Source organism: Callithrix jacchus, chromosome 4 (assembly GCF_049354715.1).
Source record: "Callithrix jacchus isolate 240 chromosome 4, calJac240_pri, whole genome shotgun sequence".
Taxonomy (NCBI): Eukaryota; Metazoa; Chordata; class Mammalia; order Primates; family Cebidae; genus Callithrix; species Callithrix jacchus.
Window position 1 is genome coordinate 53,399,194 of NC_133505.1, and position 21,294 is coordinate 53,420,487.

At 35.0% G+C, this 21,294-nt stretch overlaps 1 protein-coding gene across 20 annotated transcripts in view; it reads right to left on the reverse strand.

Annotated features, from left to right (window-relative positions):
• Window positions 1–21,294, reverse strand: part of SUPT3H (SPT3 homolog, SAGA and STAGA complex component) — a 554,097-nt gene that overhangs the window by 146,765 nt on the left and 386,038 nt on the right. For all 20 annotated transcript variants that reach the window (XR_004741815.3, XR_013534243.1, XR_013534241.1 and 17 more), the window contains 3 exons: window positions 15,965–16,040; window positions 9,543–9,655; window positions 8,342–8,449 (listed from right to left, as the gene is read on the reverse strand). Coding sequence is in view for 17 of the 20 variants with exons in the window: in XM_008994522.5 (XP_008992770.1) it covers window positions 8,342–8,449; window positions 9,543–9,655; window positions 15,965–16,040 (297 nt within the window). In the remaining 3 variants the exon portion in view is untranslated. The remainder of the gene's footprint in view (window positions 1–8,341; window positions 8,450–9,542; window positions 9,656–15,964; window positions 16,041–21,294) is intronic.

The following is a 21,294-nucleotide window of genomic DNA, read 5'->3' on the forward strand; positions in this document are numbered from 1 at the left end:
ATAATATTTGAGAGAGAAAATATTAAAAGAGGAATTAGAAAGCACCTGAGGTACTTATGGAATTTACTTGGAGTTTCAGAAGTGGAGGAGAGGGAATATGGCAGAAAAAAATCTGAAGAAAGCTGCTAAAATGTACCCCAATTTGGTTAAAGACATACACTGTCTTTGATTCAAGAGATTCAAGATTCAAAAATCTCAGTGAATTTTCAGCAGGATAAATGCAAAGAAAACCATGTCTATGACTATCATGATCAAAGTGCTGAACATCAAAAGCGAAAATACAATTCTGCAAGTATACAGAGAAAACCATTATTAGGTACAGGGAAACCATAATAGAAATGGACTGACTTATGATTAAAAACAATAGAGAAAACAGTGGAATGACATCATTAAAATACTGAAAAGTAAAACTTTTGACACAGAATTCTGTATCTAGTGAAATATTATCCAAGAATGAAGAAAAAGATGTTTTCAGAAGTATCAAAGCTGAGATAACCATCACTAGCTAACTTACACTACAACAAATGTTAAACAAAATTTAGCAGAACAGAAAAGAAAAATGATACAAGAAAACTAATATTGAAAGAGAAATAAAGAACAATGGGAATAGCAAATAGTAAGCTCTATTTTTTAAATCGCTTCTCAGGCTTTTGGCTAAGATCAAGTGAAGCTCTATCTTTTCTTCTAGTTTCATTAAAACACACTAGATTATTTAAGGCAAAAATTATGGTATTGTAGCTTATAATATATATTTAGATGTATGCATGATAATTATAGCATAAAGGACATGGACCTATATATATATACAAGAGTCTTACATTTTATGTGAGTTAAGTAGTATAATACTCCCAAGTACACTGAACATTTAAAGGATGTACATTGTAATTCCTTACCATGACTACTGAAAAAAAGGAATTGAAAAGATATTATAAAGAAATCAATATATAAATTAAAAGAAGTTTTTTAAAAAAGCACACAACCCAAAGGAAGACAGACAAGAGAAAAAGATAAACAATAATAGAGAAAATAAGCAGAAAACAAATAGGAGAAGTTACCCGATAACCAACCATGTGATTAATACATCAAATATCACACAATCATGGACTACAATTAAAAGATACAGATGAGGGGAGGGCACAATGGTTCATGCCTATAATCCCAGCACTTTGGGAGGCTGAGGTGGGTGGACCGCTTAAGTCCAAGAATTTGAGAGTAGCCCAGCCAACATGGTGAAACCCTGTCTCCAGGCATGGTGGTGCATGCCTGTAGTCCCAGATACTCAGGAGGCTGAGGTGGGAGGATTGCTTGAGCCTGGAAGATTCAGGTTGCAGTGGGCTATAATCACGCCACTATACTCCAGTCTGGGAGACAAAGCAAGACCCCATCTTAAAAAAAAAGAAAAAAAAAGATATAGACAGAAAGCAAGAATAATGAAGCAAGACCCAATTATTTGCTGACTGTAAGAGATGCAATTTAAATATATGTTTATCTTTCCATACAGGCACACTTCACTTTATTGCATTTTGCTTTATTGTGCTTCAGAGATGCTACATGTTTTGCAAATTTAAGGTTTGTGGTAACCCTAAATCAAGCTAGTCTATCAGTGCCATTTTTCCAAATGCATGTATCCGACTTTATGTCTCTGTGTCATATTTTGGTACTTTTTATAGTATTTCAAATGTTTCATTATTATTTTATCTCTTATTGGTGATCTGTGATCTTTGCTATTACTATTATTAATTGTCTTGAGGCACCATGAACTGTATTCATATGAGATAGCAAATTTAATAAATGTGTTTGTTCTGACTACTACACTGACTAGTCATTCCTTCATCTTTCTGCCTCCCCTCAGGCTTCCCTATTCCCCGAGACACAACAATACTGAAATTAGGCCAATTAATAACCTACAATGGCCTCTAAGCATTTCAAATATAAGGAAGAGTTAGTTGCATATCTCTCACTTTAAATCAAAGGCTACAAATGATTAATCTTAGTGAAGGAGGCATGTTGAAAACCAAGACAGGATAAAAGCTAACCCTTTTGCCCAAATAGCCAAACTGTGAGTGCCAAGGCAAAATTCTCGAAGAAAAGTAAAAGTGCTGCTCCACTGAACATACAAATGCTAAGAAGGTGAAACAGCCTTATTGTTGATAAGGAAAATGTTTCAGTGGGATGAACAGAAGATCAAACTAGCCATGACATTTCCTTAAGCCAAAGCCTAACCCAGAGCAAGGTGCTAACTCTCTTTAATTCTAAGAAGGCCGAGAGAGATGAGGAAGATGTAAAAGAAAAGTTAGAGGTTACCAGAGACTGGCTGATAAGGTTTAGCAAAGAAGCCATTTGTATAACATAAAAGTGCAAGGTGAAGCAGTGAATGATGATGTAGAAGCTGTAGCAAGTTATCCTGAAGATTTAGCTAAGACTGATGATGAAGATGGCTATACATAATAACAAATTTTCATCATAGATGAAGTGGTTATTAGAAAAATATGCCATCATGGACATTCATAGCTACAGAGAAGAAATCAATGGCTGGCTTAAAAACTTCAAAACTGATTCTCTTGTTAGGGGCTCATGCAACTGGTGATTTTAAGTTTTACTGTTCACGTATCATTCTGAAAATCAGGATCCTGAAGAATTATGCTAAATCTACTCTTATGCTTTATAAATGGAACAACAAAGCCTAGATGACAGCACATCTGTTTATAAAATGGTTTATTGAATATTTTAAGCCCAATGTTGAGACCTACTGCTGAGAACAAATGATTCCTTTCAAAATAATTACTGTTCATTGACAATATATCTGGTCACCCAAGAGCTCTGATGGAGAAGAACAAAAAGAAGAACATTGCCTTCATGACTGCTAACACAAAATCCATTCTTCAGCACATGGTTCAAGGAATAATTTCAATTTTCAATTTTATTACTTAAGAAATATGTTTCCTAAGACTATTGCTGCCATAGATGGCGATTCCTCTGATGGATGTGAGCAAAGTAAATGAAAATCTTCTGGAAATAATTCATTAGTCTAGATGCTATTAAGAACATCTGTGTTTCATGTTAAGAAGTCAAAATATCAACATTAGGAATTTGTAAGAAATTGATTCCAACTCTCATGAATGACTTTGAGGGATCAAGACTTCAGTGGAGGAGATAACTGCAGATGTGGTATAAATACCAAGAGAACTAAAAGTGGACCCTGAAGATGTGACTGAACTGCTGCAATCTCATGACAAAACATGAATGGGTAAGAGTTGTTTCTTATGGATGAGCCAAGAAAGTGGTTTCTTGAGATGATGTCTGTATCTGGTAAAGATGCTATGAACATTTTAAACAATAACTACAAAGGACGTAGACTTAGTTCCATAAACTTAGTTGATAAAGCAGTGTCAGGGTTTGAGAGAACTGACGCCAATTATGATAGAAGTACTGCTACGGGTAAATGCTATCAAACAGCATCACATGCTACACAGAAATCTTTCTAAAAGGAAGAGTCAATCAATGTGGCAAACTTCTGTTGTCTTAAGATATTGCCAGAGCTACCCCAACCTTCAGCAACTACCACCCTGATCAATCAGTAGCCATTAACATAGAGGGAAAACCCTCCACCAACAAAAAGATTATGACTTGCTAAAGACTCAGATGACAATCAATGTTTTTAAAGTAATAAAGTATTTTAAAATTCAGGTATGTACATTTTTAGACAAAATGCCATTGCAGACTTATAGACTAGAGTAGTATAGTATAAACATAATTTTTGTATGCACCAGGAAATGAAAAAATTTGTGTGACACACTTTATTGCAATATTCACTTCAATATGGCAGTGTGGAAACAGACCTGCAATATCTCTGAAGTATGCCTGCAGAAACATACAAATATTTTGAAAGGAAATGGATAGAAAAACACATATTATTAAACAGTAACACAACAAGCCTGGAATGTTTAAATCAATCATATAAACAGACTTTATAATGTGAAGCATTTTCAGTAAGAAAAAGATTTCATAAAGATAAACATTAGAAAATCCATCTTCATGGATTGTGAGATTTAGTATTGCTGAAACTGATGTAAGCATTCAACCTAATCCCCTTCAAAATCCCACCAGGCTTTTCTTTTTCCTTTTTATTTCTTTGGTAGTATCTAAAAGTTGATTCTAAAATTTATATAGAAATGCAAAGAACACAGCATATCTATATTAAGCTTAAAAAATAACAGAGTTTGAAGACTTACATTATAATCAAAGAAACACTAAAGAAACTCCAGAAATAAATCCATATAGATATGTTGGTCAAGCAATCCAATGGGAGAAAAGAGTGTCTTTCAACAAATTGTTCTGTAATAAGTAGATATCAGTAAGTAAAAATTGAAGGTGGCTTCAACTCATACAATAAATGGAATTTAATTTGACCAGATAAATAGAACTAAATACAAACACTAAAGTGATAAGGCTTCCAGTAGAAAACACAAGACCACATCATGATGACTTGGGAGTAGCCAAAGGTTTCTTAGGACACAGAAAGGCAATAAACATAAAAGAAAAAATTTGGATAAATTAGATTTCATCAGAAATTTAAAATTTCTCATTAAAAGATACTGCTAAGACAATGAACAGGTAAGCCACAAACTGAGAGAAAAATATGTGAAAAATATGTGTTTGACAAAGGACTATTATCACAAGATATGTAAGGAACGATGAACTGGTAATAAAAGTCAGCACCTCTGCCTGCAAAAAAAATTGGGTAAAGGATTTGAAGAGACACTTTTCAGAGTAAGATACATAAATGGCCAATCAGTACATTACAAAGTGCTCAACATTATCAGTCATCAGGGAAATACACACTCCAACTGTTGTCAGAAAATATCCACTAGAATGGCTAAAAGAGTAAAAATGACAATGCCAAATGCTGATGAGGCTGTGGAGCAACTGGAACTCTAATACACTGTTGGTGGAAGTATAAAATGTTATAACTTCTTTGGAAAAAAAAAAGTCTTACCCTTTCTCTAAATACCAAACACATACCTAACTCTATGACCCAACAATTTTAATTCACTGCCATCTGTGTAAGAAAAATGAAAGCATTTATCCTTACAGACTTGTTCAATAATAATATTCACAGCAGGTTTATTCATAATACCTCAGAAACTGGTGACAGTCCCAATATTCACCAAAATGAGAATGTATAAACTGGTATGTTCACGCAAGTCTGTTCTTTCTTTTATGTAGAAGTATTTTAAATATTTGAAGACTTATATTTCACAGCTTCTTCTCTTTAATGGTCAAACACCTCAAGTTCATCTCAGCAGTTATTACGAGAAATGTTTTTATTATGAGAAATGTTTTCCTTCCACACAAATGTTTTTATTATGAGAAATGTTTTCCTTCCACACAACTGCCCCCCCTCCCATTACTCTCCTTTAGACATGCTTTACTGTGTCAATGTCCCATCTATAGGATGATGCATTAATACCAAAAAAAATTCCTAATCAGTCACATCACAATACTGGCTCCTAAGAAATTCACAGGCAAATAGAAATCTCAAAATCACTCTAATGTAAGGGATTATTAATCTACATTTTTCTCATTATCAATCATACCAATTGCACTACTGGCCCACAGTTCTTCATAATGTATTTAAAAAAATAGCTGAGCATAGTGGTGCGCCTATAGTCCCAGCTACATGGGAGGCTGAGGCAGAGAGATGGCTTGAGGCCAATCAAGGCTGCAGTGCACTATGATCATGCCTGTGATTAGCCACTGCACTTCAGCCTGGGCAACATAGAAAATCTAGAAAGTTAACTTCAATTAATGTTAAACTTGCTAATCTAGTAAGAACCCAAGCTTAACCAGTCCAGTTCCTTACATGGTTAGTGCTCAAGAATGATAACCCTTAAAATACAATGTACTGTGTATTAACCCTGCATCTTGAGTTTCCAATTCTAATCCACTGTACATGGCACCACCATCTGGATCTTAAAACACCCTTTTAACTCATCACCCTAGAGCCAAAAAACTATCAACCATTCCTTTATAACTCTAGAAGTCTAAGACTCTATATGAGCCTACTTTTCTAATCCAACTGTCTATGATTCCTCTTTAATAGACCTTAATCCTTGAATATTTTAAGCAGTGTTTTTTCCCCCTTGTACACTGGTACTTCTGCTGCCTTTGAGTCCTTGAGTATTATCATAATCATAGTCCTATTTTTCCTTTAACACTCAGCTTTCTCTCTAAAGTCCTTGAATGTAACTAGAGGGGGTTTTTGTTTTGTTTTTTTAAACTTCTGTACTTTCTGTCTGAGTCACTCATTTGGAAACTAGTGTATATCATCTTAAATTATTTGTTCATTTATTTGCTTATTTGTTTTACAAAATGTTCTGTCTCCCTGAACACAGATCACATCAGTCTCCAGAGCCCCGCTCTGGACCCAGTTTGGTATAGTACTTGATGTACAGGCCCTTGATGTTGGTTGCTGATTTTGTCAGGTGATAAAGGGCAGGAAGGAAGACTTTCAGTCTCTGAATATTCATCTTGACTACCGGTCACAGGAGAGGAGGGGTGTCTGCCAGCCAGAAAAAGGCTTGAGGCTTATATTAACATATTTTGTCAAGAGGCTTTCTGACACTCATGCTCCCACCTCCCAGAGAGCCCAGGAAATCCAGCACAAATGGGATATTCCTCTCTACTGCTGGGTAGCTGGGAACAGCGGCTGTGGTTGCTGAGCAGTTGCCCAGGGCAGCTTGGCCACCCTGGAGAACCAAGAAAAGAGGGGAAATAAAGGGTTTTCCTAGGCATGCAAGTAATCACTTGAATGTTAAAAGAAAACTAGGCTTGTTATGTTCACAGTAGATTTCCTCAATTAGAAATGTTACAACAAATTTGTCTGAAGTTAATGGAAAGCATACTTACATACATATTCATAAAGTGAACATGCATCAAAGACATTTTAAAGGGTGTTCTTTGACATCATAATTTGGGTTTGTAACATAAAGAAAACAAACAGTGATTAATCAACTAAGTAAGCTTTAGGGACTTTGTATGTTGACTAATGATGTGTGACTTTTTCTAAGAAAAAATAGATTTTTAATCTATTTTAATCCCCCCCATAAACATTTTAATCCCTATTAGGTTTCCAAGCCAACTTGATTTTCCAAGGGGTATATAAAAATGTTAAATTGTTCTTTTGTAATATATGCTATATAGGCATATATCTTACCATATTTTCTAAGTATCCTAGAGTAGAGAAACTTAATACTAGGGCCCACAGGGTTCATAGATCCCTTGGATCCACAGAATGGCCTCAGAATGTCTCTGGACAACCTGAAACTATAGGCAAAATTTGTGAATGTGTTTAGAGAAAAAGGGTTTATGGTTTTCATCAGATTCTCAAAGGGGTCTGTGACCTAAAAAAGATTACAACTACTTCTTAGAGATGATTTGAACCACCATCCTTGCCTATAGATATTAACAAGGAGTAGAACTGTGTAATTAAGGTATAGATTTAAAACAGAGCTTAGCCATTTTCAGGTTATACATTTCAACCAACTTAATCCAAAACTTACTTCACAATTCTACATGTAGATGCTAACTTAATCTTCTTGCTTTCTTATCTATGGATATTAGATTAAATTGTGTGAAACTGCTGTTTTTTTAGTGAAAAGAGTCAAATATTGGCAAATATATTCAATACGTTGCAATACATTTCTGGTTTTTAGGTAGATGCTGTTTACAGAGGATATTCTGTATGCTAAAAGTGGTGCACAGTTCTTATATAAAGCCTTAAAATTGGCAAGAAAGCTTTACAGTTCCTGTAGTAAAACCAGATCAGAAAAGAATATCATTTTCACATAGTAAGGGCAATCTAAAAACTGAAGATGAATGAAGACAAGGTTCTTTAAATCATGTTTACAGATGAATCAATAATTGAAATGAAAAGATGTCAATAAATTCCAGGAATAATTATGTGAATTATTATATTATGTGAATAATAACACTCTTATCTTTTGAGGTACAAAGAAATAAATGACTTTTCCAACATTACCTAAACCAGTTTTTCATCACCCATGCAAATAAGAAATGCCCTGTAACCATTCCTTTCATTGATGGGCTAGGAAAGCTAAGCGAAGCAAGGAAAAGTGAAAAAATTATTGTCTTAAGTGGACTCTCAGGGCCTGGCATATAGTAGGTTCTCAATTAAATACTTATTTGAATATTTAATATATTAAGATTCTTTGAAGGCTATTCATTCCTGCATAATCTTTTTTAAATAACTGCTAATGTAAATACCAGATTTGTGACAAAATTCACACGTGTTAAAGACAGATTTTTTTTTTGTACTTACCTCAGCAGAGTTGTGATACTGAATGAAGGTTGCAGAAATGGCATGGCTGAAGGGGTCCCCTGCCTTAGTTACCATGTCTTGCCTCACAAGAAGAGCCAGATCCACTAACTAGAAGACCAGAACAATGAAATGAAGTCACATAGCTAGAAATAATCATGAAAGCCACTAAAGTGGCAAACCTAAAAGCAATATATTCTAAATGTTACTGATAATCCTGTGCCTAAAAACCTATATTGTAGACAGGAGCACACACTTTCATTGACTGGTGAATGGACTTAGTCATGAATACACATGATATGTTCTGACCTTATAGGAGAGTAGTTCTCAAAATTTATTTCATAATCACTAGGGCAGATATCTGTGCTGTAAGTCCAGAGATTTTAATTCAGTAGGTCTGTTTTAAGTGTATAGTCTAGGAATTTGCATTTTATTTTATTTTATTTTTTTGACACAGAGTTTTGCTCTTGTTGCCCAGACTGGAGTGCAATAACATGATCTCGGCTCACTGCAACCTCTGCCTCCTGGGTTCAAGTGATTCTCCTGCCTCAGCCTTCCAGAGTAGCTGGGACTACAGGTGCCCGCCAACACGCCTGGCTAATTTTTTTTTTTTTTTTGTATTTTTAGTAGAGACGTGGTTTCACCATGTTGACCAGGCTGGTCTTGAACTCCTGACCTCAGGTGATCCACCCACCTTGGCCTCCCAAAATACTGGTATTAAAGGCATGAGCCACCACGCCAGGCCAAAGTTAGCATTTTAAACAAGAACCAAGGAGATGCTGATGCTTGTGATCTAAAGAACACATCTTGAGAAAGTCTTTTAGAGGACAGTGATTTCAGACCCAGAATTTGGTAAGCACTCATAAGATCTCACATATGCAGAAAGGTGTTTTTCAAAGCTCAAAAATAATCTCTAAATAAGGCAGATGTGCCTGTAAAGAGTTCAATGTAAGAAAAAGTATGCAGGGATTCCATTTCTCATTAGGATAAAAGAAACTGTCTTTTTTTTTTTATCTGAACACCCACTTGAATTGAGGATGCAGAGACACATAAATGAACTAAATTTTAGAAAATGATGTAAATGTCACAGGAGAGAATTCATGGCTGTTATTCCTGTTAGAGCAGCAGGTAGAACTGATCATGGACAAAGATAAGGAAAAACACCCAGCCTGTGTGGCCCAATATGACAGATTAGAATTCTTACCTGTGCCACAGTTTCATACGCTAAATATGCTAAAATTTCCATAGCGACAACATTGGGTTTTATCTCCATACTGCTGCAGTCCAACCAGTCTCGGAATTTGGAAGCTTTTTTGGCTAGCCATTAAAAAAAAACAAGTGTAGAAATTTTAATTTTTAAAGTGTTTTAATACTACACATCACTATCACAAAATAAAAAATATATACTCAGAATTATACACAAAAAATAATGCACATAAAATGCAATATGTTCAAACTTTTATTAATGTCTAGATATTCTGGCCCCAAGAAATCCAAGTTTTAACTTTCAACTATAAAGCAACACAATGGTTGTTTTAAACAACTTTCTTATGCATTTGGATCTTTTATTTTATAACTATGCTATATGACATAGTATATAAAACCATTTAATGTTTAATACTTTTCACATTGTGTCAGATTTACCACTGGCTATAGCTTATGTTACAACAAGTGTCAGAAATGTACTTGTCTGATGTAACCTTAATTTACATTAAGCAGTGGTAGCAGAGATGGTGGGAGTGAGAATGGCTTTTTGGGCTGTGGGCTGCATGGGAGCTGGGTGAGGCCTGTGGCTGCTGGCTTTCTTCCACTTCCCTGGCTCCCCGCATGAGGCAACAGAGGCAGCCATAATCCCCTTGGGAACATAACTCCATCCGTCTAGGAGCCACACCCTCATCCCCCATAGCAGCCATAGCAAGTCTCGCCCAAGAAAAGTCTGAGCTCAGCAATGCCTAACCCTGTCTTCACCTGATGGAAAGCTAAATATCGTATGCTCTGACTTGTAAGTGGGAGCTAGTCTATGAGGATGCAAAGGCATCTGGGGACTCAGAGGAAAGGGTGGGAAGTGGGTGAGGGATCAAAGACTGCCCATTGGGTACAGTGTACACACAGCTTGGGTGATGGGTACACCAAAATCACAGAAATCATTACTAAAGAATGATTTCTTAGTTACTTATTCATGTAACTAAGCACCATCAGTTCCCCCAAAAACCTACTGAGATAAATACGTTAAAAAAAGTATCTATTATTAGAATAGTTCAAGGTTGTAAATTGAAAATTAAATAAAATTAACTGACATCTAGTCTAATCTAAGCCTGTGGTTACATTTTTTCTGATTATAAAGATGCCTAAATTCTTAAACCTGACTCTCAAAACCATCCAGCCTGATTCCAAACAGCCTTTATGCTATTTCCCTATTAAGCCATCACCTGGCCTTGAGTCTTATCCTCTGTGTGTCTACCCCTACTCCTTTCCTTCCATGGAATGAATGTATTCCCTTCACTCTTCTTCATTCATATGAATCTTGATCATATGGGCCAAAGATATACTTCCCCACTCTAACCATTTATTGAACACTGATCTCATCAGATGTTCTTCCAGAAATGTTTATAATTTCTTAATCCATATTACAAGATTTTTTTTTGTGGGAGAAGACCATGCCTTATGTCTCTGTATGTGTAACAGTACCAAGCATATACAGAACTAAGCACCTATGTAGCCTTTAGTTAAATATCTCTGCACTACCACAGTGCTAAGCAGAGTCTAATTTGATAAAGGGACTTCATTAGAAATTTAACCTAGTTAAATTAATTGATAGTGGAAGATTGATAGTAAAGATTTTATTAAATTTCTAAGATCCTTTTTTATAATCCACTGATTGTTCTTTTGATTAATGCGGCCCCCACAGGTCTATAAAACACTTAACAGTAACTCAAAGCGCGATGTTTTGATCATTCTATATAGAATCTTCAAGGATTCCACATACAGAAGAGTTTTCCTTCAAATAAATCACAGAAAACATTAAGTACTGCTATCGAAGCACATACTCAAAGCTGTCAAATATGTTAGAATTATGATAATCCCCCTTAAAGCTATCTCCCCAAAGTAACAAATCTTCCAAATACTTTCTGACATGCAACATTCCATCTAACTAGTATTCTGCAATAGCTCACAAACACTTGTTTAACATCTGTGGAATACTTCTGAAGTTAAAGGTAACAGTCAGCAATTTGGCAAGATCAATAGCTGTATATTATTCACTTCTCTCCTTGACAGATCTTTAGGACAGAAATGGATATTTTGTGACTCTGCTCTAAACAGCTAATTTTAAAAGTGAGGGAAAGGATCATTATTAATATTCAGTCAGATCTATCCACATAAGCAACAGAATTAGCTTCCTTGCTAGGTTGTAAGCACTGAGAATGCAGGGACAAGGACCATGCATCTCTCACTGCATCCCTATCACCTGCCTGGGCATTAGCAGACTCATAAGAAATATTTTCAGAAGAAATAAATGAAAGAATGAATAAAGTACTTTTAAAATAAAAGAGTAGGGTCCAATATTTTCTATTCATCAAAAGACATGCATAGAGGGCCCATAAACCACTTGGGTTATTGCTATTCCACCAAGAGGTGGAACTTCTTTGAGCTAATTCCTTCCCTGTCACCTGGAGAAGGATGGCTTCAGAGTCTGACCCTTCCAAGGTATTGTTGGTTCCAGCAAAAGAGGCATATATACCTCTAGTTATAACAGTTTGTTTTCATCAAGAGGTGAGAGGGGCCCTCAGAATAAACTAATTCCTTCTCCTTCACCCCTCTTCCCAATATATCAGGAGAAAGAATAACCTGGAAATTGGCTAGCAATTTAAATAGAATCCTGAGCAATGGTCAAAAGTTCCTAGGATTATCAGCTTTCTAATACTATCTGGATTTTCATCCTGTGCTGACCTTAAAAAACAACTTTAATGATAATTTCATATGGAAATTTAAGGTTAATCTCACATACTTTTTATCTTTCTTATCGATGATCACTAACAACATTTAAGTTTCTTGCAATATTCCATTCTCTCATGCCTACATACTGTTCGGTGATTTCTACCCCATCCCTTCCCAACAGTCCTTCCACTTCCAATCCTTCCTTTAGGGTCCTCCGGAATGCTCATTCCACTCAAAAGAAACTACTCTGCAACTTCATCCTAGTTAAAAATAGCCTTCTTCAGAGGGCATGGTTTTTCCCAGAACCTTGCCTAGCAGGAGTACCTTATTCCTATACTTTATACATATTTATGGGCAACTACTGTTGGCCAGTGTGTTTATTTTCCCTTATAATGGGGGACCTGGGACCAATGTCTTCATTCTCTTAGTTTTGTCCCTAGGGAAAACACATAACAAGCAGACTGACAGAAAAATTCTACTAACAACAGGAGCCAAAATACAAGGGAATTATGTTTTAATAAGTAACTACTATGAGCTTACAACTTCCTACCCAACTAAACAATCATTTAAGTATAGGGGCAAAATAAAGCTATTTAAGAAACAAATGGGGAGAAATGCCAAATGTGGGTGAAGGGGAGAAGAAAAGCAAAGCACACTGCCATGTGTGTACCTACGCAACTGTCTTGCATGCTCTGCTCATGTACCCCAAAACCTATAATCCAATAAAAAATAAAAAATAAAAAAAATAAAAAAATAAAAAAAATGAGATAAAATGCACAGCTATTACAACAGAATTAATATAGCTGATTCTGATTGATGCATATTTATGATTCACAAGAGAAGAAAACATCATATGCTATATTATATTTGATTTTCTTTTAATTTGGCATTATTCTAAAAAGACTTTCCCAAAAACAATTTTTCTAATTCCCTACTAGTCCATGTGAAAAGAATGTGAGATCTAGATTTGAGAAAACGGGAATAATTACTAGTTCTAACATTATTGTTAGAATTAAGTATATAATGTTTCAAAAATATCCTGTGTTGCAAATGATAGTGTACAAATTCATTATCATTACTAGTAATATTACTGAAACACAAATTATGTGACACATAAAAATAGGTGATTTTGCTGCTCACAAAGTGTTTTAAGAAGCTCACCATAATCTGTGCTACTTGACTCTGTTGTTTATAAAATGTTGTTTAATCAATTAAAATTGATTTGTAAACTGTAAAAAAAAAAAAAAAAAAAAGAAACAAATAAGTGTTTTAACCATGCACAGAGCTGCAGAAAAAAAGGACATTAGGCCAAGAAGGAAAATTTAATTACTTATCACTTTTACCAATTGATCTAATATAACAACATAGAAAAGAAGGAGAAAAAGCAATTTAAAAAGCACAGTAAATTTAAAACACAAGACAGCATATACAAACCCAAATGTATCAGTAATGAAATACATGTAAATTGAACTAATCAATTAATATACACAGAGCCTCTCTGATTGATTAAAAAGAAAATCTAGATAAAACCAAACATAAAATAAAAAGTTGAAAGTAAAGGACTGGAAAATAATTTACCAATTATATATTCTAATTATAAACTTTAATAATTTAAATTATAATTATTCTTTAATTATAACTGTGAGCTTTGTGTGTCAATATTAATAACAGATTTTAAAAGACTTTAAGAGAAATGACTCTCTGACTTACATATATATAAACAAAAGACTGAATTGTAAATTAGATTAGTGTGCTGATGCTACAGCTTACCCTCAGCCTATAAGGTTACAGACTCATATTTTAAAATGTACTGTAATTCCAGGGATGGCTATGATCAAATACTTAAGAAGATACATACGGCAGAACCACAATTCCTGTATCTTGGTAACTTACTAGAAGGAGAAGAAGGAAAAAAGCATAACACTCTGACAAGTTCAGGAATAGCTTCTGAATTTGCTGACCCATGTGGAGTAAACCATTCTAAACCACAGTATTCTGTCATATAAAACAGATTCCCCACCAAGGTTTGATAATAAAGCACCTTTGGGTACCATATAAATAGTTTTAAATGACCAAATCCTTCCACTCTAAATAAAACTAAGCATAATATACTGTTTATACTGTCGTTTTTTTAATACAGAAAGGGAAAATATTATTTTTTAATCTACTATAGTTTCTTGTTGAGTTAAAAACAAAACATGAGCGAGGTGATATGGCTCACGCCTGTAATCATAACACTCTGGGAGGCCAAGGCAGTAGATCACCTGAGGTTAGGAGTTTAAGACCAGCCTGGCCAACACAGTGAAACCCGTTTCCACTACAAATATAAAAATTAGCTGGGCGTGGTAATGCATGCCTGTAGTCCCAGCTACTCGGGAGGCTGAGGCAAGAGAATCACTTGAAACCAGGAAGCAGAGGCTGCAGTGAGCTGAGATCACTTCACTGCACTCCAGTCCAGACTGGTCAACAAAGTGAGACTCCATCTCAAAACACCAATAATAACAAATGAAACAAACAAACAAACAAAAAACATGAAGTAAGTGAAAATCTGATTTTCAAAGAGAAGCTTTATTAGGAGACTTTAAGTCTATGAGTTTTAGTGCTAAAGTAGTATGTCTGTTCCTTTAAGAGAATTAAATTTAAAATATGATTTAAAAAAATAGTTCAATTGCACTAAATGATACTTTATAAACTGGAGGTTCATACTTTTAAAGACTTGAATGCCATTTTTAAACCTAAAAATTACAATATAAAACCTTTCATTTGCTGAAATTGCCATGATCTGAAGTGCCATTTACTTAATGCTTCACAGATGTATGATGCCAAGTTGTTAGTCAAATTGGAAAGTATATTTAGTTAGAAAAAAAAAATCTTCCAAAACATGTTTTCCTATATTTTACTGACATTTACATGGGATACTATTTGAAATGTGTCATTTATTTGCACTTTATAATCTATAAATGAAGCTCTCCCTTTCTTTTTCCAAATCAAATATGCTGTTATTATGACCACATAATAGTTTTTCATTTAAAGACACCATTGTTTCTATAATTGTTTCTGCCATGGTCATGTGCTACTTTGTCATATTTTTAACTGGACTTTTCATCACACTTTCTTCTTTGACCTTTACCCCGAGAGCCTTAGTCATAACTGATTTGCTGTAAGGGTGTTTTGCTACACAATTGTAGCTCGCTATTATGAGTTGTTATACACTTTTAATAAGCTTTTAATGTGCAGTGATGTGAAAGTGCTAATTTTACCATGAGGTTACTGGTGTTACTAGGGCATGTACTAATAAATTTGGCTAACACTGAATACATGCCAAAGTAGGAGGTTAGACAAAAATGGAAGAGACCACTGATATGTTCCTTTGTGGTAATATGAGTATGCATAAAGAAAAAGTTTTGAATCTATAACTAATACTGGGAGCCTTTAAATGTCATGACTACTATTAGAGTCTATTATGGATCAAATGCAATCAGAAATACTAGTGTAAATATGACTAAAAAGTTAGAAAACAAAGCAGTAGAACGTATACTCCCCACAATGCAGAAGTTGTTTCTGTAACAGTTATAACTACACATATTTTAAATCCACCAATTTCTAAGAAACACATCCTGTCATACTTTAGTACATCTATAACATAAATCTCTTGTGCATATAATTAAGAAAAGTTAAATGCATACTTACAGAAACTTAATTGTCGACTTTCACAGAATTCTGCATATTGAGCTGAATCCATAATTCGAGTTTGTCTTTCTGCTCTCTAATAGATAAAAAGACACAAAAAATTTTTTAAAAATCAAGTAAACTGTTGTATATGTTTTCACAGCTTAAACTCAGAATTAAAGTACCATTTTCCTTTTCTTATTCTAGGTCAACAGGTTACTACTACCACATAGATCATAGTTCATAAAATTATGATAACCTATACTAGTTGTGAAGCTGGTGTCCTTTGGAAATAAAGTTTAAAATACTATTTTCTGCTCCTCTGTTACTAATACTAAAACTATAGGACCTCACTTCTAAATTTTCTAACTTGTATCATCTTTTAAAGAAAAAGAAAATGATGAGGGAATAATAAACCAAAAAGAAAAACAGTTAAAAATATTATTGTCAATCCACTTTAAAGCTATGATTTTCAATGTTAAACAAGAATCAGAAAATCAAATCCATATATTCCCTTTCAGTTAGAATCTGGGGCTAAAGTTGACAAATCCATATTTTAGATTGCAAGAAAATAAAGAAAAAGGTAAACACAATACATATCCTTTAATCTGAGTCCAGGTATGATTCACAGTTTGGTATAGTTTCATTTGTGGAATTTTTGATACAGTATAGCAGATGTTTGCTGCTTCATTGTCCCACAAGAGGTAGGATAATTATAATTCATCCATAGTTTGGTGGGAAAGAATATGACCACTTCCACTTCCTTGGTAAGGGGAGCATTTTGAAATGAGACAGGCTGGTACTTCTTGGAATGAAATTCTGCCCAGTGAAGAAAAAAAAAATTCCGGGTATTTAAATTTTTTTTCTGTTGTGGAAGAATTTTCAGCAAGTTATCTTCACCACTGTTGATGCAGCACGTAAGTGCCATTTCTTCTAATGTCTGTGGATATTTTTGTATTTTGAAACAGAAATTACTCTCTTTTCTTTTATTTGCGTGAGTAGTCAATTTCAATGATATGTCAGTTGATGGAATGAATAATGGTGTACTAACTGGGGCTTAACAGAGAATACTGGGGCAGCAGGAGTTAAGGTAAAAATTACTAGTCACTACAGTGGTCCCTTCTAAGACCACTGACTGTTTTTCCCCTTACTTTATTTTCCTTCTCCCTTTTTTCTTTCCTCTCGCCCTTCCTTCATTCCTTACCTCCCGCACATCCACATACTCACATATGTACATATATGCAGGCACAAACACAGGCCTCTACTCGTTATTTACCAACTAGGTTCAAGTATTCTTTATGGGCACGTACAAACATTTCATATATACATGAGGTATACTTGTATGTGTACATACATACAAAGATAAATATATAAATTATATATGTACACATATATACATATACATTTATCTTATGTGTATATATATACATACACACACAAACACACATATATGTATATATGTATGTAAATATCTTCTTGTTCATGTGTCAGAAATACCACATCTTGGCCGGTACAGGGGTTCACACCTGTAATCCCAGCACTTGGGAGGCCAAGGAGATGGATCACTTGAGATCAGCAGTTCGACACCAGCCTGGCCAACATGGTGAAACCTTGTCTCTTCTGAAAATACAAAAATTAGCTGGGTGTGATGGCGCAGGCCTGTAATCCCAGCTACTCGGGAGGCTGAGGCAGGAGAATTGCTCGAATCCAGGAAGCAGAGGTTGCAGTGCACTGAGATTGTGCCACTGCACTCCAGCCTGGGTGACAGAGCAAGACTCCAATCTCAAAACAAACAAACAGACAAACAAAAAAGAAATACCCTGTATCCTTAAGAGATATTATTGGTTTAATTAATTTTTATTTACTTGGAATTTTTTTTGAAATATAAATGCATGATCTAGTTTTTTTTTCCTCTTTTTAATGTATCTTATACATAATAAATGTTTCCTGATGAAAACAGGAAGCAAGGAAGGGAGAATTTATTTATATGTTTTGAACATTATAAAAAAGTTACTATTGTGTTTATTTAAAAAAACTCTCCAAGACTGATAACAATATCATTAATTTGTATCTATGTACATATGTTTGTATATATATCGGTTTATCTGTGTCTCACTATAGCAGGAACCACTCAAGTTTGAATTTCTAGCTCCTAGGAAAATATCTAACACATGGCAAATAAGCAATAAACATTTGTCAGATGAACAAATGCTACTGTTTTATTATACAAGGCAAATGACTATCACCATAATGGAACTAGATCAAGAATGATTATCTAATCATTCCTACATATCATCTCTGCTACTATTCAGCTTAGTAGTCTCCTTCACCTAATGTATGGCTAGACAGAAAGGACTTGGATAACTATGGGAAAAGAAAGTTCCTAAAGAGATTCTTTACGCTAACTTTTTCTTCCACCAAGTCAGATAACCAAAATTTGGCCTCTATAAATATGCTTGGATAGCTGAAATATCTGCAATAAGTGTTTCTGGAAATGAGAGTTAGGAAAACTTATCTTCAGAGGTTAAGGTTTCCAGAGTTGCCAGCTACAATATTTCAAAGATATCCATAAACATCTGAAAGCCTAAATTATGGCCTGCTTCATTCCTTTCAGATACCCTCTCCAATGCCTATTCGCTTTTCTTCATTAAGCGTCCTATTTCTTTTTGAATTCCTCCAGCATCAAAGCGGTAAACTTTGATCTGAGGACTCCACAAAGATGACCCCAGGGCATATATAAGAAGCCATTTATCCTGTGGCTAGCACACAGCAAACACTCCATGCAAAGCAGCTGACTCAGCAGCAAAGACTCATAGACAATACAGAATCACAGCTTAGTGATAGAGGGCAGCTTAAAGTTTAACTTGTTCAAACCTCTTCAATTCAAAAATAAGGAAACTGAGGCTCAGAGAAGTGATTTGTCAAAGGTGACTAAGTTAGCATTGAAGCCCAGGACTCCCAATTCCTAAGTCAGCCTATTTTCATTATAAAAAGCTGTCTTCAACTGATGGTACTTTATTCCAATGTTTTCCTTTGGGATGCTCTAAATATCACACATTGTCTTACTAAAACATGTCATGTAGCCCTACAATTAATACGCTCAAACTGTTCATAAGAAAAAAAATTAGCAAGGGCCTGGGTCAGCAAAGAATGTACAACCTGGGGGTAATCTAATGCAGAGTGTACAAACTGTAGTGTATCTGATAGTGCAAGCATGTTGCAGGTGTGTAGAGATACTTATTCCATTCACTTTCTGGATGCTGAACAAGGCTGAGGCAGCAGAACTCCTAGGCTGGTATCTGGCTACAAGCTGCCTTGTCTATTTACCTTGGTGGGTGATAAAAATATTACCATTTTCTATGTGTGCCATGATGTGAGAAAGACTGGAAGCACTGTACTAATACTAACACTGAATATTATATGACACAGCACATGAATACTATTCACAGCATGGTCAAGGGAGTTCATGAAATCAGAGATTCTTTGAGCTATATATGCACTGACTTTGAGGACAATGGAAGTGATTTGGGTATGTTTATCACCTAATTTTTGTTTATTCCTCTCTCTTCCCCCTGAATTGTTTCAAAAAAACAAAAAAGGGAACACACTTTGGCCATATGATCCAAATAATTCATCACCTGAGAATTATATTCTCTCTTGTCCTTCCACTATCATCTTAAATACTGAGAAAGGGAGAGAATATCTAACTTTCATGAACTGTATGTTCTTTAAATAGAGAAGCTGTACTTCTCTTCTAGAATCTCAGTGTTGACCCACGGTTTGCTTAGATTTGTCTTTGCCTAACAAACTAAATCAAGGGAGAGACAAATGGATAGACTAAGACAAAAGAAATGCATTTAAATATGTGTGGCTGGCCTAAGACTAGAAACTGTAAGAATTAGGACCAAATTGTAATCCAATTGTATGAATCCCAGAAGACGAGGCAGTTTTCAAGACAAAAATCCATTAAAAAAAAATGAAGCAGTGGTCAACTATTAAATAAGTGTGGCTCTTATTTTCTGTGGTGCCCCAATTCTAGCTTTTTCTCTGCCTCTATTTAGATCACCCATTCTGATCTATACCAAAGTATACATTGGTAGTCCTTTTCTATTCCTGGTACTTTAAGAAATCTGTGGTAAAAGATTCAAGGGGACAATATCACAAGCCTAGTAAAACATCATGATCAGAATAATGCTTACTCATTATTGAGAGCAGTACAATAACCTTTACAGCATAGTTTTATTAGTTTCATTTTACAATTGAGGACACTGATTTAGAGAACTTTAAGGAAAACTTTAAAAGAATACAGTTAATAAAGGGGCAAAACTAGAAGTAAAACTTGGGTCCTAAATACCCACTCTAAGGTATACAAAGTTTTTCAGAAAAGAGTTACTACTCTACATCACATTAACTGTAATAAAGACTATGCTCCCTTTAGGCTCTAGTTTCTTTTGAACTAAATATTAGAATGAACACTTTTTGTTTGTTTGTTTAAGATAGAGTTTTGCTCTGTCATCCAGGCTGGAGTGCAGTGGCAGGATCCTTCAGCTCACTGCAAACTCCACCTCCTGGGTTCAACCAATTCTCCTGCCTCAGCCTCCTGAGTAGCTGGGATTATAGGCGTGCACCACCATGCCTGGCTAATTTTTGTATTTTTAGTAGAGACCGAGTTTCACCATGTTGGTTAGGCTGGTCTCAAACTCCTGACCTCATGATCTGCCTGCCTTGGCCTCCCAAAGTGCTGGGATCACAGGCGTGAGCCACTGTGGCCCACAAACTTAATTTGAAAAGAGTTACTTTAAAGTTAAAAAATTCATTTGACTATTCCATATAGTCATGAAACTAGATTTAAAAAGACATCATATCCTTGTAAAAGGCATTGAAAACACAAATCTCTGAAATAAAAGTTACCGAATAATCACAGATGATTTATCACGGCTTTTATTCATACTGAACATTCTCAAATTACACAATGCTCTCCTATCTCAGATGGCCACATGAAGGTCATCTGTGGATTAGTCATACTCTTGTATCTGCAAGTCCAGCTTGTCTTCGGCTTAATCTGCCAATTCTACCCACTCCCTGGTTTCTTTAGGTGTCAAGAACAGCATTCTTGAACATTCATAAAATATGCAACATACTTGGAGGATTTTCTGAAATTAAATCTTACTAGTGTTACAATATAGCTAAGTATTATAACATAGGAACAAATATGGAATAACTACTTGTGAAAGAATTATTCCTAAAGTTTTCCAAATACTCAATAGTATTTTAAAATCTAATTGAAATAGCTTTTTAAAAAGGTAAAACAGAATAATTTGTGCCTAGTTGCTCTTCTCACTACCAGGAAG